This window comes from Lissotriton vulgaris, chromosome 12, assembly GCF_964263255.1.
Source record: "Lissotriton vulgaris chromosome 12, aLisVul1.2, whole genome shotgun sequence".
Taxonomy (NCBI): domain Eukaryota; kingdom Metazoa; phylum Chordata; class Amphibia; order Caudata; family Salamandridae; genus Lissotriton; species Lissotriton vulgaris.
In genome coordinates, this window is record NC_141700.1 from 3,981,708 (window position 1) to 3,999,536 (window position 17,829).

The 17,829-nt window shown below is 50.3% G+C and overlaps 1 protein-coding gene across 1 annotated transcript in view; it reads right to left on the reverse strand.

The window, feature by feature from the left end:
• Nucleotides 1–17,829, reverse strand: part of PWWP3A (PWWP domain containing 3A, DNA repair factor) — a 91,008-nt gene that overhangs the window by 48,255 nt on the left and 24,924 nt on the right. Inside the window, exons 6-7 of the mRNA XM_086946669.1 lie at nucleotides 16,040–16,110; nucleotides 32–120 (exon numbers count right to left, since the gene is read on the reverse strand). Coding sequence (XP_086802795.1) covers nucleotides 32–120; nucleotides 16,040–16,110 — 160 coding nt within the window. The remainder of the gene's footprint in view (nucleotides 1–31; nucleotides 121–16,039; nucleotides 16,111–17,829) is intronic.

A 17,829-nucleotide genomic window follows, 5' to 3' on the forward strand; every position in this document is an offset into this window, starting at 1 on the left:
ATGAGCATCAAGTGACTATATCAATTTTTACCCTTTCTTGGCTTTCTTGGTGGCATCTGCCAGAGATTCTTCAACAAACAGAACGCTCGCCTTCTTGTCCTTCCGCCGCACATAATTCACCTGTTTGAAAGAAAAGAACAGACCACTCAATAACCAAAAGGGGCAGTGAAAGTGGAGCGCTTAGAAGGGGTGTGGAAACAGCTTAGAAAAATGGCAGCAATACTGGGAAAAAAGGATACACACAGCTCTGCAAACTAGTAGTTTGAGGATTTGATGAGAGTGAAAAGCTATGGCTCGGCCAGAGAAGCATGGCTAATCTTACTGATCTAAGAGGGAAGTGTTGTCAGAATACTTGTACATGCGCCCTTCTCAGCATCTAAGGAAGCATTAACTTGGATCAAAGCGTAGAGAGAAGTTTTGGCCTTCACTGAAGTAGAAAGGTAACTGGGAAATAATGGCTTGAGGGTGGATAAATATGTCTAGCCTTGTGCAGAAATAGATGTTAAAGAGCAGAGGGATGTGGTGTGAACGCTGTACACAACAGAAGATCCTTTAATGTCTCAACACGGCTGGAACTGTGACAAGGGACTGCAATGAAGGGATAAAGCGTTGCACTGCAGCAAGAGACTCAGGTAAAGGACTGGAGTGAGAGACTGAAACTTGTAAAGAACGAGAAATTACGGAAAAGGCCAAACACTCTTACAATCAAACGTCCTTTTTACAAAGCCAAAGTGAATTTGACAGGCTATTGAAATTCAAGAGTCCTCCAACCACAGAAAGAGACATTTGTGAACTGGTGGATTACACCAGGAGGAACCGGAGGCAGACGTTCTACTCTCCGTCTCTGCATACTATTGTAGATCAGCTACTTCATCTCGTCCCTCAAGTATGGTTTCCTGTGAACCCCATTACCCCCGTTTTATGAATTCTGCCCACTTCAAGTCACCTCCCAAACCGAGAGGGCCACACAGGTCATGACTGTACTTGGATTACAATGTTCCATGTGATCAGGTTTGTTGTTGCTTGTATAGAGCACACATATGGAAAATGTGTCTAGTTTGTGTATACTGATTGTTTTTGCATTAGAATTCAGTATCTAGGGCATTAGACAGATTTGTACGTTTACATACAGCTGTGTAGTTGAAAGTGGTGCTAACAATAGAGGTACCTTTGTTTGCAATTAACATTGTGGCCAAAAAATATTACATTTGAAAAAAGTACATACATCCATTACACAGGGATCAAGACTATACTTACACTGCATGTTGTATGGTTGTTTTCAGAGGGTTAAACTTTGTTACTTTCTAGTGCTGGTTTTTTAAAAACTTGCTAAACAAATGGGGGTGCATAAAAGTTAGGTGATGCACGTGGCTGCATTACATTTGACTTCCCCCACAGGGATTCAGTGTTGCGGTCGTTTGGGACTTTAGACCTCAAGACAGACAGCTTAAGAAATAGTTGGGATTTCTCTAATTCTCTGCAAAGTAATTATGAGAGCCCTTATGGCTGGTGAGAGAGTGTTGCAGAGCTTCAGCCTTTAAAACTTTAGCTCACAGATCTTCATCACACTGGCAGAAAGAATGTTCCCCACTGGTAAATGATGTTTGGTACAATTCAGCATCTATGTTAGGTTATTTACTTTTATGAGGCGCTCAGCTACCCAAGGGTTTCCCGGCGCCGCCTGCAGAGTTCAAACAAAATACGGAAGGAGGCCTATTGATTAAAAAGCCAGGTCTTCAACATCCTACGGAAGTGCACAAAACTACACTCCTTTCTTAAAGACAGAGGAAGAGAATTCCACAAAGTAGGCCCTAGGTAAGAAAAGGAACGACCACCTACTCTAGATAATCTATATCTAGGTACCACAAATTTAGTCTGACTAGCTGAACGAAGAGACCGAGGAGGAACGTACAGTTGAGCAATAGATCTCAAATATTGGGGGGCCTTACTCATTTAAACCCTGTACATATAAGTTAGGGTCTTAAATGTGATGCGATTCTCCACTATCAGCCAGTGGAGATCGCGTAAGGAACTAGACACAGAAGAGAATTTGGAAATTTGGCAGAGCAGTCGGGCAGCAGCATTTTGAACAATTTGTAACTTGTGTGTTGGACAGGCCACATGAAGGGCCGCTCTTCCCGGCTCAACCAGGCCCGAGCCCGGTCACGCTAGTACCACACACCACCATTGCACGTCCTCCGTCCCCTCAGGGACCCCTGCCCTCGAGCATGTCAACCTCGTGGGTCCGATCCACTGCCAGCCTACGCGCCCATCCTGGGGCGCCATCTTGGACACCCCACCACGTGGCCACCTGGCCCCCGGCCGAACTCAACCATGGGCCTGGCCAGGCCTCAGACATCCCGGCACCACCATCCACCCAGGAGGCGAGCGGGCTACTTGGCAAGTCAATAGGAGAAAGAGGTGTCAATGGCTCTCCCCCGCCAAGTGCCGCTCGCCCATCGCCTCCCCGGGCACTGGCTCCACCCCCCTGCTGGGTGTCTGGGCCCCCTCATCCCGGACCTCCCGACCTCCAAGTGCGAAGGTCCGGACATCAAAGCACTCCAGCCCTATAACTGGGGCAGCTCCAGAGCAGGAAGGCAGTTGTATCTTTGAGTCGAGAGACGTAAAGAGGAACTCATCCTGGACGGACTACTGGCGCTGCCGTAGCTCTGTCCTGTGCACCATCGTCCTGCCTGTTGGCGCTGCCACAGCCGTCGTAACCTTCATCCTTCATCGTCGTCGGGATCTGCTGGCGTGGCCGCGGACCGTTGTAACCGTCATCTTTCACCGGGACCTGCAGGCTCCGCCGCGGACCGTCATCCTTCCTTCGTCCATCTCGGGACCTGCTTGGCTCCTCCACGGCCCGATCATCTAGAACGCCGAGCTCGAGGATTGAGAGCTATTTTGTACTCATTGGTAACTAAAGACTGTCCCGCTACCCCTCTCCTCAACCAAAGACTAGAATCGAGGGGACCCCTGAGTCCAGACCTCCTTGTATCATACCAACGTAACCTAAGAATTGCATATAAAATCTCGTTAACCTTCAGTCTTGTGTGGCGTCCGTCTGTGGGGGGGAAGTTACTTGTCTGTACAGTCGTTGGAGACGGCTCTCCCTGGAGACCTCTCCCCGTAATCTCGGCCGACCCTCCCGGTCCGTCTAACATTGGTGGCCAGCGGCGCGATCCGAATCACCGCATAACGTACAGAGAGTAGCTCACCCCACAACGAACCACAATGACAACTAAAGAAAGCGGATCAACTGAGAAGTTCCAAATGGAAAAACTAGAGGAGTACAGCCATCGTGAACTAAAGCAGTTCTGCATCGAACTAGGTATCGCTACCACCGGACTAAGCACCAAGGACGATTTTAAGCATGCCCTAGAATCTTGGGCAGAGACCGGGGATGCCGAAGCCCCTGAGCAAAGCACCACGAAAAAAACCAACACGGCCCCTGAAGAGCAAAGAACCGGTCTCTCGCAAGACGAGATCCAAGAAAGAGAAAAAAACCGACTACACGAACTAGAAATGGCCCGACTCAAAATGGACATAGAACTCAAGTTAGCCGAACAAAAAATCAACTTAGAGCACCTACGTCTCCGAGAAGAGAGAGAGGAGAAACAGAGACAAAGGGAGCTCGAGGAAAAGAAACTGGCGTACGAGCACGAACGGAACCTAGCCGAGATCAACCTGCGCAAGCAAAATAAAGAGTTAGGGGTGCCCGAGAGACCACACACCCCAGGGACCACGGAGAAAAAAGTACACATCCCCAAGGATGTTGTCCGAGAATATTTCCGAGAGGACGACATCCAGCAATGGTTTAAGGCCTATGAAATCGCTATGACTGCGCACCGGATCGATAGGAACGATTGGGGAGCCGGCCTATGGGGCAGATTCCTCAATGAGGGCCGCGATACCCTGTTACAGCTCCCAGACCACCAGATGACCTCCTACGACCATATGAAAGCGGCCCTCCTCACCCGCTATGGCCTCACGCCCGAGATGTACCGTCAGAGGTTCCGAGACTGCACACGCATCCCGGGTACCACTTGGGTGGACTATGTAACGTACTTTAGCCGAGCTTTCGAAGGCTGGATCAGAGGAAACAACGTCACGACCTACGAGCAGCTGTTCAATCTGATGGTGTGGGAGCATCTGTCCAACAATTGCTTCATTGAACTACGCCAACACCTCCTCGACAGCAAGTTAACCGATCCCCGGCAGCTCGCAGCCGAAGCTGACCGGTGGGAGATCACCAGAGTGGGCCGGAATGGGTCCTACGAGCAGAACAGGAACAACCATGGTCACCACCGACCCAGAGGAGGAGGAGGGGGCCAAGGACGAGGAAGAGACAACACTCCGGCCGCCCCCGCTACCAGCACCACCCCCCCGGCCAACCGGGGCAGCACCCCGGCGCGACCAGGGTACAGAGCCAATGTCACGTGTCACCGATGCCAACGGGTCGGCCACTATGCCAACGACCCAAGCTGCCCGCAGTATCAGAGTCCAAAACCCCGCCAAGTGGCCGCCGTGGCCCTAGGGGAAGAACAGATCTCCGAGGAACAAGAAACAGACGAGCAAGAGTATCAAGAGTGGGAGCCAGCCGCCATGACTCTCGCGTGCTTAGGGGGAAGAGACATGGTCCCGCGGGTCCCCCTACCCGCTAACACCCAGAAGTACAGCCAATGGGTGAGCATCAATGGACAACGGGCCGAAGCCCTTCGGGACACCGGGGCCAGTGTGACAGCCGTCCGCTGTCACCTGGTGACCCCAGAACAATATCTACCGAACATTCTCTGCCCTGTGCGATCAGCCGACAACTCGGAAAGTCTGTGTCGGATGGCCTGCGTCCCCTTTGAGTGGGGAGGGGTCTCCGGCATGTTGAAGGTGACGGTCCGAGACGACGCCCCCGTGGACTGTCTCCTCGGAAATGACCTGGAGAGCTCCCCGTGGGCAGCCGTGGAGCGAAAAGAACACTTGGGGATGTTGGGCGTCCCGGACTGGGCGTGCGTCACCACCCGGTCCATGGCCGCCCGTGCCAACCATCCCCCGGAAGAACCAGAATGGCCGGCGCCACCGCCTCCGGTCGCCCCAGCCGAGACCACCGACCATGACACCCCCCTCGAACCTGCTCAACCTTCCGACCTCGCTAACCTTGACCAGTGGGCCCAAGAGGGGGGGCCCACACAAGAACAATTTCGCCAGGAACAGAAGACCTGTCCCTCCCTCGAGGGACTCCGCCAGCAAGCGCTCGCCCAAAGCGCAGGGGATACCTCCGGAACTCATTGGGTCTACTGGGACAATGATCTGTTGTACAGCGAGCAAAGAATCGTCGAGCTGGGGGCCAACCGAGTACTAGTAGTGCCCCTCCGCTTTAGAGACTTCCTGCTAAACCTGGCCCACGATGTTCCCCTGGCAGGACACCTGGGACAAGATAAAACCTACAGTCGCCTAGTGACCCACTTCTTCTGGCCCAAAATGAGAAACGATGTGCACCAGCATTGCCGATCTTGCCCCACGTGCCAAGCCAGTGGGAAGAGCGGCCGCAAACTAAAGGCCCCCTTGCAACCTTTTCCAGTAGTCACGACCCCATTTGAGAGGGTCGGAATAGACATTGTGGGCCCCCTGGACCCGCGTACAAAACAAGGCCATCGCTTCATTCTGGTGCTAGTGGACCACGCCACCCGCTACCCTGAGGCTGTTCCTCTCCGGACCGTGACAGCCCCAGTGGTCGGCCGGGCCCTGATGGGGATCTTCTCCCGTGTGGGGTTCCCCCGAGAGGTCGTCAGCGACCGAGGCACGAACTTTATCTCTAAATGCATGAAATCCCTCTGGCAACAGTGTGGGGTCACCTACCGATTCACGACCCCCTATCACCCCCAGGGGAACGGCCTTGTTGAGCGGTTCAACCGCACGCTAAAAGGGATGATCGGGGGATTGGAAGAGCCCCTTCGTCGCCAGTGGGATGTGCTGCTGCCGTGCCTCCTCTTCGCTTACCGAGAGGTCCCACAGAAATCCCTAGGCTTCAGCCCATTTGAACTGCTATACGGGCACCCAGTGCGGGGGCCGCTCAGCCTGATCAAAGAAGGCTGGGAGATGCCTCCGGCCAAGAACCCTCCAGATGTCTTCCGGTACCTCCTCACCCTCCGAAACCAGTCCCGGCGGTTCAGAGACCTAGCAAAAGCCAACCTAGAGGCCAGTCAAGAGGACATGAAAAAATGGTATGACCAGAACGCCTCATCCATCGAATTCGAACCAGGGCAACAAGTATGGGTAATGTCCCCCACGGAGCCATGCGCTCTCCAAGACAAATGGACAGGGCCCTTCAAGGTAATCGAGCGCAAGGGACCTGCCACCTATCTGATCGATATGGAGTCCTCCCGGAACCCACTCCGAGTCCTCCACACCAACAGACTGAAACCCCACTTTGCACGAACAGAGCTCAGCCTACTGATGGCCACAGACAATGGGGTTGAAGACGACTCCGAGCCTCTCCCTGACCTCCTGCGGACCCAGGAGCAAGACGGCTCCGTGGATGGGGTCCGACTCTCGGAGACCCTCACCAGAGAACAACGCCAAGCGTGCCAAGCCCTCCTGTCACAGTTCGCCAGTCTGTTCTCCCTCACCCCAGGTGTCACTTCCTGGTGTGTGCACGATGTGGACACTGGAGACAGCCCTCCCATCCGCCACCGGGCCTACCGCGTACCTGATCGGGTACGGGCCTGCATCCAGGCGGAGGTGGCCAAGATGCTCACGCTCGGGGTCATCGAGCCCTCAGACAGTCCATGGGCCAGCCCGGTCGTACTGGTCCCCAAAGCAGCCGCCCCCGGAACCACACCAGAACTACGGTTCTGCGTCGACTACCGGGGCCTGAACGAAGTCACCAGAACAGACGCACATCCCATCCCCCGGGCGGATGAACTGGTCGACCGAATGGGAGCTGCCCGCTACCTCAGCATCTTCGACCTGACAGCAGGTTATTGGCAGATCAGCCTCACACCCCGAGCACAAGAACGTTCTGCCTTCTCCACCCCCGATGGCCACTACCATTTTACGGTCATGCCCTTCGGCATGAAGAATGCCCCAGCGACTTTCCAACGGCTCGTCAATCAGGTCCTGGCAGGGCTCGAAGGGTTCAGCGCCGCCTACCTAGACGACATCGCTGTGTACAGTCACCATTGGACCGAGCACCTCCACCACCTCCGAGCAGTGCTGCAAGCCCTTCAGCGAGCTGGCCTCACAATCAAGGCCAGCAAGTGTCAAATTGGACAAGGATCTGTGACCTACCTCGGACACCAGGTGGGAAGCGGCCTAGTGGCCCCTTTACAGTTGAAAATTGCCGCCATCCAGAACTGGCAGCCCCCTATCACCCAAACCGAGGTACGAGCCTTCCTGGGCCTCACGGGCTATTACCGAAGGTTCGTGAAAGACTATGGTACCATAGTGGGGCCTCTCACAGAACTCACGTCAAAGAATCAGCCCAAGAAAGTGAACTGGACCCCAGAGTGTCAAACGGCATTCGAACAGTTGAAGGCCGCCATGTGTTCCGCTCCTGTGCTCCAGGCCCCAGACTACAGCCGGGAGTTCGTCGTCCAGACGGACGCCTCCGACCAGGGCATTGGGGCGGTCCTGTCTCAAGTGAACACCGAAGGCCTTGATCAACCGGTGGCCTTCATCAGCCGGAGACTCCTACCACGGGAGCAACGCTGGAGCACCATAGAGAAGGAAGCCTTCGCTGTGGTATGGGCCCTCAAGAAGCTCCGGCCCTACCTTTTTGGCACCCACTTTCGGGTGCAGACCGACCACCGACCCCTGCAGTGGCTGATGCATATGCGGGGGGAAAACCCAAAGTTGCTACGCTGGTCCATCTCCTTGCAAGGTATGGACTTCACAGTCGAACACCGGCCTGGGCCAGATCACGCCAACGCGGATGGCCTGTCCCGGTTTTTCCGCCTCGACGAGGAGAGTCCCCAAGAGGATGGGTAACTCTCCCAGCCTTCAGCTGGGGGGGACGCATGTTGGACAGGCCACATGAAGGGCCGCTCTTCCCGGCTCAACCAGGCCCGAGCCCGGTCACGCTAGTACCACACACCACCATTGCACGTCCTCCGTCCCCTCAGGGACCCCTGCCCTCGAGCATGTCAACCTCGTGGGTCCGATCCACTGCCAGCCTACGCGCCCATCCTGGGGCGCCATCTTGGACACCCCACCACGTGGCCACCTGGCCCCCGGCCGAACTCAACCATGGGCCTGGCCAGGCCTCAGACATCCCGGCACCACCATCCACCCAGGAGGCGAGCGGGCTACTTGGCAAGTCAATAGGAGAAAGAGGTGTCAATGGCTCTCCCCCGCCAAGTGCCGCTCGCCCATCGCCTCCCCGGGCACTGGCTCCACCCCCCTGCTGGGTGTCTGGGCCCCCTCATCCCGGACCTCCCGACCTCCAAGTGCGAAGGTCCGGACATCAAAGCACTCCAGCCCTATAACTGGGGCAGCTCCAGAGCAGGAAGGCAGTTGGATCTTGGAGTCGAGAGACGTAAAGAGGAACTCATCCTGGACGGACTACTGGCGCTGCCGTAGCTCTGTCCTGTGCACCATCGTCCTGCCTGTTGGCGCTGCCACAGCCGTCGTAACCTTCATCCTTCATCGTCGTCGGGATCTGCTGGCGTGGCCGCGGACCGTTGTAACCGTCATCTTTCACCGGGACCTGCAGGCTCCGCCGCGGACCGTCATCCTTCCTTCGTCCATCTCGGGACCTGCTTGGCTCCTCCACGGCCCGATCATCTAGAACGCCGAGCTCGAGGATTGAGAGCTATTTTGTACTCATTGGTAACTAAAGACTGTCCCGCTACCCCTCTCCTCAACCAAAGACTAGAATCGAGGGGACCCCTGAGTCCAGACCTCCTTGTATCATACCAACGTAACCTAAGAATTGCATATAAAATCTCGTTAACCTTCAGTCTTGTGTGGCGTCCGTCTGTGGGGGGGAAGTTACTTGTCTGTACAGTCGTTGGAGACGGCTCTCCCTGGAGACCTCTCCCCGTAATCTCGGCCGACCCTCCCGGTCCGTCTAACATTGTGAATCACCTCCTTGTTATACCCAAGATAAAGGATATTGCCGTAGTCCAGGCGAGAAGTAATCAAAGCCTGGACGACCGTTCTTTTTGTAGATTCCGGCAGCATCCATAAAATCTTTTTGAGCCATCTAAGAATGGCGAAACAAGTTGCAGCTACCTTTATGGCTTGAGCCCTCATTGAAAGCTGATCGTCAATTACAAAATCCAGATTACGGGCTTGTTTAGTGGGCTGAGGGGTAACACCCAATTCAGGAGGCCAATGTTGGGGGCCCCAAAGTTCTTTCTTTTTCCCCAGGATGAGCACCTCTGTCTTTTCTACATTAAATTTAAGTGAATTGACTTGCATCCACTGCATGATTTTACTTAATCCAGCTTGAAGAAAAGAGGGCACGAAGGTTTCCTTTAGCACAAAAGGGAGAAGACTAATTGGGTGTCGTCGTCATCATAGGAAAAAATTGACAGCCCCGCCTCCTCCGCAATATCAGCCAATGGTTTAACATAAATGTTAGACAATAAAGGGCTGAGAGTCGAGCCCTGTGGCACCTCATAGGGGGAAGCATGGACTTTGGAAACTGCTTTAGAGAAAGAGACCTGAAATGTGAGACCGGACAGAAAGTTTGCAATCCATTCCAAAGCAACTCCCGTCACGCCAATGGATCTAAGTGTTTGCAAAAGCACAGTAGGGGACACCGTGTCAAATGCAGCGCTCCGGTCTAACAATATGAGCGCTACGGTGTCCCCATCATTCAAATGGCTACGCAACATTTCACTCTCTCCCAAAAGTATGGTTTCTGTTGTGTACCCTTCTCTAAACCCCTATTGAGATGGGTGTAAGAGCTTTGGGGACTCCACACAGTGAGTTAGTTGCGAGTTCACATGTTTCTCCAAACACTTGGAGAAAACTGGGAGCAGGGAAATAGGTCGAAAGTTGGAGAGCTGAGCTGGATCAGCATTAGGTTTCTTTAACAATGGAAGACCCATCGCATGCTTCCATTCAGGAGAAATCAGGGCTTCACGTAGGGAGGCATTAAGTAGTTCCTTAATCTGGTCTAGAATAGAAGGGTGCAATTTTTGCAATATAGTAATGGGCAGCGGATCCAGAGGAGAACCTGATTTAACCCTGTTTAAAACACGATTCAAAGAAATCGTGTCAAACAGTGTCCAATGTTCAAGTTTATTCATACTGTTACTAAACTGAGCCACTGACTGAGTTTCAGGATTTGATAAACCAGTAGTGACCGTGTATTGTTGTGCAGTGTAAACTTTAGGGATATTTAATCTGGAATAAATCTGTTCCACCTTATCAAGGAAAAATGTTGCAAACTCCTCACATGGTGAGTCAGTTAAAGTAAATTGTGGAGCTTGACAGGCCATACCAGACAGTTCCTTAACCAAATTAAACAGGACTCTAGGGCAGTTTTGAGCATTCGAGATAGTAGTACTAACGTACTCTGCCCGAGCAATATTACAGAGAGAATGATACTCTCCGATTGCTTGTTTATATCTTACTTTAGATTCTGGGGCATAATCTTTCCTCCAGTGTCTCTCTATTGTTTTACACTTACTATTCACTTTTTGTAAAGTAGGTGAGTACCAGGGGGCCGGGGCCGGTGATTTTTCACCTTCTGAGAGGACATCTATCCTGTGGCATTTGTGTAAAACGTGTTTCTGCCTGTAATAAAGGGCGTACTATACTACATTCCGGTCAGAGGGGAGTCGGGAGGCTCATTTATGAAGCAACAACACAACAAGATTCAAAACAATTGTTACAATTAAATAATGTTTTTGTTTGAAGCATGTGTAGTTACAGAACACATGGTGTGCGGTCAGGAACGAGGTTCAACTTTGACTAATGCTCCCTTTCATTTTTGTTGAATTCCTTAACATTGTATTGACCTGCCCTTTTCAATTGTCAAAAATGTTGACAATTCAGTAGTCTTTGGTAAGAAACTTGGATGCGCTTGCAAGACTACACTACCTTTGTCTACACGAGTACTTCAAGTGATAACGCCAACTAAACAAGGAAGTAATGAATACAAACAAAACTACTTTCACAGTGTTTGCAAGGTACAAGATTGCTGACATTTCAATTGTGGACCCCTTAATCCATCAAAGCAGTACTGCATTTGACAGTAACATTAATCAGTCAAAAAGAAAGTAATTGCACCAATTCTGCGCGACCCTCATGGGCTTTTACTGAAAACCAGTATAAAATTCAAAATGTTCTGCCTAAATCACGAAAGCTATCAACCAAAAAATACCCAACTCTCAGGCCAGCTCCTTCACACTCTCTCTCTCGAGGATGCAGAGACACCAGAAGCAACGACACAATACTGCTTCACCAAATCAGCAACAAGCATGTGAGCTCCCGCAGGCCACCGAGACCACAGCAGCACTTGCACCTTCATAAGGGGCTTGCACACCTCCCTACTCAAAATACATCTAGAATAAGATCCATCTAGAACTGCGCATGTGTACCCACTGCTGAATCCGCCTTCCCATGCTCCCTAACCCCTTATAACCAACCCGCCGTACTTTTTATAGCCAATATAATATGCTTGTCAGCATGACCCTAAGACTCAGCACCACGGTATCGCTATTATTCAAATATTCCTTGAATGGTCCAAGAAAATCGTAAAGCTTGCTAACGTTGCGAAGTGCAGTTAAGCTTTAGAACAATGTGAAACAAATAAATTAATTGCGTTATGAAAACACTTATACCCCAAGAGGGTGGCTGTAAAGTTCTCCGGTAATAATCCTCTCTAATCCGGCTACAGGTCATTCAATGGCTGTAATTAGGACTACTGAGAGCCTGTTTTGGAAATCTCCAACTGCTGCTGGATGCAACCACACCGATATGAACGCTTAACCAGGTATTGGTAATGTACAAAGATAGTTAATATCCTCCCCTACTGAACAAGGCCATTTTGTGGTTGTAAAAAGCTTGCGATTTACAACATCATAGGGCTCGTGACCGCAGAATGGCTTTTTGCTATGTACGAAACCTATGTTGAGATTTGTTACTGAATCACTCTGTGGGTTTAGAAACAAATATATTGCTATGTTATGGGTCATATTTAGCGGTACAAAAGGGGGTGGCGATGGACGGAGCATCTGAACCAATCAAACACTCACACCCAGTCAAAAGATCTGGGTTTGATCCATCACCGTTCTTTAGCCCACTCTGCCACCCCAGTTCAGACATGGCTATATGCAAATCAGTCTGACCCTGTGCCTCATGGGAACAGTCCAGCCCGAACTGCCATGCCATGCCTTCCCTGGACCGGAAACAAGCTTCCGAGGACCGGTTTCTGGCATTCCAGCCGTCTTCAACCCGGCTTGCTTGAATCCAGTGGCAAAGTGAGCAAGGGACTCACGTCTTAGCATACCCTGCCACACCCATGGAGGTCAAAAGCGGTACAAAAGGGGGTAGCGATGGACGGAGCATCTGAACCAATCAAACACTCACACCCAGTCAAAAGATCTGGGTTTGATCCATCACCGTTCTTTAGCCCACTCTGCCACCCCAGTTCAGACATGGCTATATGCAAATCAGTCTGACCCTGTGCCTCATGGGAACAGTCCAGCCCGAACTGCCAAGCCATGTCTTCCCTGGACCGGAAACAAGCTTCCGAGGACCGGTTTCTGGCATTCCAGCCTTCTTCAGCCCGGCTTGCTTGAATCCAGTGGCAAAGTGAGCATCCCTTCCCAATAGAGAATCAGTTAGTCTTGTATCAATGTTTTGCGACTGCTATCCTGTCAAAAACGTATTGACTCCTGGTTGGAGTCTGAAAAGGGAGGGGGGGTGATAGTGCCAACTTTCAAACAAACTTTTAAAAAATTATTTATTTTTCTCTTTAACCCCTTCGATGCTGGTGACAAAGCCAGCTCGTCATGGGCGTTACCTGCGCTGCGCGCATGACGAGCTGGCTTTGTCACGTAACGCAGGTTTTTTTAAATTTCAGCGCGCAGCGGGAAAACCCGCTAGCGCGCATGCGGTTAAGATTCAGTCCCTTTCATTCAAGTTATATGGGCTGCATTAAAAAAAGTGTATTTATTAAAATACGATCACTGGCAGGAGTTCTGCTGGCCCCAGCAGGCAAGCATTCTGTGATGGCGTACATTCAGAGAGTAACAATTTGCGACTGGCTCATGAATATTAAGGAGGTAAGTCGGACTGCAACCCACTACGAATGGGAATTTTGTGAAAAGGTCTATTAGTACATTCGTCAATTCACAAAGTTCTTTTCCATTTGCAGAAAAGTCTGTGAGCAATTTATGAAAGAACATTTTGTAAATCAGGCTCCTAATCTCTGCCTGAACATTCATGCATCCCTGAGGTAAACCGGCTTGTGGTTTGGAATGTAATATCCGACCTTCATGTTCACCCAACAAGGCTGGAATAAACTGTAATTTGCAATATGGCTGAAATGACACCAACGGAAGTTGAGAGTACCAGGTTAGTCTTGCTCACATGGAAGCCAAAATAAGAAATGTCATAGGTGCATCTTAAAGAACACATACTGAATACCCGAGAGAGGAGGAAGAGGCTACAATTATAACCTCACACCAATAATAATAATAATAATAATAATACTGATGCTTGTAAAGCGCGAACAGCTACCTCACAAGGAGGTGTCCCGGCGCTAGTAGAGAGCTTACAGCTTAAGACAGAAGCTATGACAAATGCCTAGGTTTTTTGCATGAAAAGCCAGGTCTTCAGGAGTTTCTTAAAACTTGCTTCTGTCGAGGTGGATTGAATGGCCAGAGGCAGGGCGTTCCACAGTTTCGCTGTACCGGCAGAAAAGGATCTACCCCCAAGTCTGGCCTTCCTAACTCTTGGTATAGTTAGCTGAAGCAGGGAGTTGGAGCGTAAATGTCTGTCCTGATGGTAGCGGGTGAGTCTAAGTTTTAAATAGTTAGGGCAGGTGCCTTTTAATGCTCTAAACGCCAGGGTAAGAACTTTAAATTTAATTCTGCTCGCCACTGGGAGCCAGTGCAGTTCGCGAAGGTGCGGAGAGACATGATGTTTAAAAGGAATCGGTTTTATAAGTCTCGCAGCCGCATTCTGCACGATCTGCAACCGCTGCACCAGATACTTGGGGAGACCAAGGTAGAGGCTGTTCGAGTAGTCCAGTCTTGAGGTAACTGTTGCGTGGACTACCGTTTTACGGCACTCAGCAGGTAGGAGAGATAGAAATTTGCGAAGGTTCCTAAGTTTGTGAAGGCAACCTGTGGAGACCTGCTGAACATGCGAGGAGAAAGAGAGATTCTCGTCCCATCTTACTCCCAAGTTCTTCGCATTAGATCCAGGGGCTGGAGCTGGTCCCATTTCGGGGGGCCACCATAGGTCTGGAGTAGGACGTGTATTTTTTCCAAAGAATAGCACTTCCGTTTTGGATGCATTCAGCTTGAGTTTGATAGTGTTCATCCAGTTGGCTATGTCTTTAAGGCAGCCCTTAATTTTACTGAAAGCAACCTCAGATACTTCAGCAAAGGGGAAAACCAATTGAGTATCATCGGCATATGAGATTGCCTTGACCCCCCATTTGGCGATCAAGGTAAAAAGTGGGGCTAAGTAAATATTAAAAAGTAACGGGCTGCGTGCAGACCCCTGGGGGACCCCACACCAGAGCCGTTTTGGTTTGGAAGAGAAAGTGCCCAATGCAACTTTCTGGGAGCGATCCGTTAAGTAGGATTGAAGCCAGTTCAGTGCTTTATCCTCCAGACCTGTGTCTCTTAACCTTAACAGCAATCTTCCATGGTCTACTGAATCAAAAGCGGCCGATAGATCCAGGAGCACCAGCATAGCTGACGCCCCTTCGTCTAAAGACCATCCCATCACTGAAATATTTCTACAGGGGTACTTCCCTTAAGTTATAATGTAAGCAATCTCTCAGATTGCTGCTGCTAAACTGATCTTCAAAAACGTTTTCCATTCCCACTAAATGTCCTCACTAAGATGTATAGGACAGTTTTGGGCCAATAAACCATTGTGCTATCTATGACAACTGAATCGGTTGCCTCTGATTCAAACTGTGATACGTTGTAATATTATCCATCAATACAACCTTGTTGCCTACCTCTGTCTGGATCCTTGAGAGCTACAAACAATGCTTCTAACGCAAGGGTATCGATGGGGTTCTTCCATAGTGTATGCTGAACTGCTCTAACTCCACGGAACCCAGAGCCTCCCAAGAGGTCTTTGAGGGATCCGCTGTCACAATAACCTACGTCAAGGGGTCTACACATTTTCTGCCCAATAAAAACTTTCCCAACTGTGGTGCCAGATGCTGGATGACAACACTAGATCTTTCCCGTAGCTGTGAACCAATGGCTCAGTAAACGTTCCTGCTATGGAGCATGCGGAGACTTGCACCATGAACCAATGCAATACACAATACCATCACCCCAGGCAACTTGACGAAGTGCCTCACTGTCTGAGGCAGTGATGTCCAGTAAAGGGGAACCACAGAGTGGATGTATAATAGCATTTTGCAGTTATCACACTGAGTCTCTATCTGATGTGACTACAGATTCGATTTTTTTTACATTGATTGAATAACCTAGATTGTGTAGAAAAGCCACTATTTCCTGTGAGTGTGATTGACATAGTAGAATTATCTTCCTATCCTCTTGATGGGCATCCCATTTTTACATGGATTGTCTTTAGGTATCATTTACAAGTCACCAGTCGAGAAACAAATCTGGGAGAGCCATCTTTATTTGGGGTCACCAAGTATGGCTAGATGGAGGAACAGTAGAACCGGTTTGTTTAAGGTCTTTAAAGATTTGACAAAGAATCTTAAGACCTTTGCTTGGTAGTCCGTGTAGAGACCGGCACTCTTTTATCCTCTTGGCATTTAGAATCACACAGTCTGCCGCACAGCAGCAGAGGCCGACACACATTCACACCAGCACAGTAACATTGCTACCCCGGCACCAGACCCAGTGATTAACTCACTCACCACACCAGGCCAGTAAGGGTACTTGTAGTATTTGCACCAGACCAACATCCCCGTCTCTATGGAACACGGCTCTAGAAAAAGAAGAATTGTTATAAGAAACAAATACAGCAAGAGAACACAGAGCTGCTTTGGGCCAGAGCCCGAGGGCACGCAAAACACAGAAGGAGAGCTAGGGGGAGCAGTCACATGCGAAAATTAATAAGGGAAGTTGTCCACCAAAGCTGGTGGGGGCAACCAAGCCCAAAATCAGAGGGTGCCTGTTAAATGCCATATTGGCGGGGGAAGCTAAGCACACCTAGAATGTAAAACTATAATACAGGGTAAAGGCCAAAACAGGGTCAAGAAAGCAGGTGGAAGTGAACATTGGGGGGGGGCTACCAAACCCCCAAAGCAAATAATTGGGCCCATAAGTGCCAAAGAGAACAAACCAAGCAGCAAAGCGGACAGGTTTTGCCAAGCATCAAAATGACACGCTCATGCCAAGAGGCACTATATAAGGTTTAGCATGCCAATGTAGGCACACTTAAAATGACTGCGCACTACACTAGGCTCTCACCTGTAAACGACTGAGGGCCAAACTAGGCTCTCACCTGTAAACGACTGAGGGCCAAACTAGGCTCTCACCTGTAAACGACAGAGGACCACACCTGTAAACGACTACTAAGCACTATACTAGGCTCTCACCTGTAAACAACTGAGGGCCAAACTAGGCTCACCTGTAAACGACAGAGGACCACACTTGTAAACGACTAAGCACTATACTAGGCTCTCACTGGTAAACTACTAAGCACTATACTAGGCTCTCACATAAAAAATGACTAAGCACTATACTCAAACACATATATACAAATGGCTGATCTTTATTCCAGGCTCTTATCTGCCAATGACTGAGCGCTATAAAAGGTTCTCTCTTGCCTGCAAATGATTTAACACTATACTGTGCTCTCACTTGTAAATGGCTAAGTATCAGGCCAGGCCCAGGAAGTGGCCCACAGTCTATCTTGGTGGCAGAGGTCACCTCCCCCACCATCTCAGCCAGAATGCTTCTGACGACTCCAGACATCACTGCCAGCCCGGCAGTGATCTCAGTACATTTACAGGAAACGTTGCTACGGTGGACTCTGTGAGGGTGCTGATAAGTATAGTGCACAGCCGCCATCTTTAAAGTGACCACACACCAAACTTTTTTGTTTTCCATAAAAACGCTCAAAGTTAGAGATCACAGGGGGCTCAGTATTGATCTGCGTGCTCTACAGGCGCTGCCGTCATGGCAGTTCCTGTTGTACTGCTGTTAAGGTACAAACATTTGGTTGACAGCCACAGTCAGTTTTGACAGTCAATCAACTATCTTTTCAAAGTTTTTGTTGACTAATGGCCACATACAGCGAGTCCCACTCCCTTTCCATCCCCCTTTGTCCCCCAAGGGTGGGTATCACTGTTTTGTTCGGTCGCTCAGTGTCAAGTTTGACCTGGCGGTGAGCAGTGAAGTCACATGTCCATTCTACATAGGGCAGGTGGTGTCATGCCTTTTCTTTCTCCAATGGCCCCTACTCCCTGAGGCTGTCTGAGGAAGATTTCCATCGACGGAACCCCGCTGGCTGGTGGCCCCCCAAGAACAGGGTCGGCAAACAGCCGGTTGGGCGGACAGGATGCTCAGTCATGTTTATGACAGAGTACTCTGTCAAAATCTACATTGGACCTCAAGTTTGATACTAGACCTCAACTGTGAATGACAAACACTATGCAGGGCTCTTACCTGCAAATAACTTAGACCTATACTAAGCACCTGT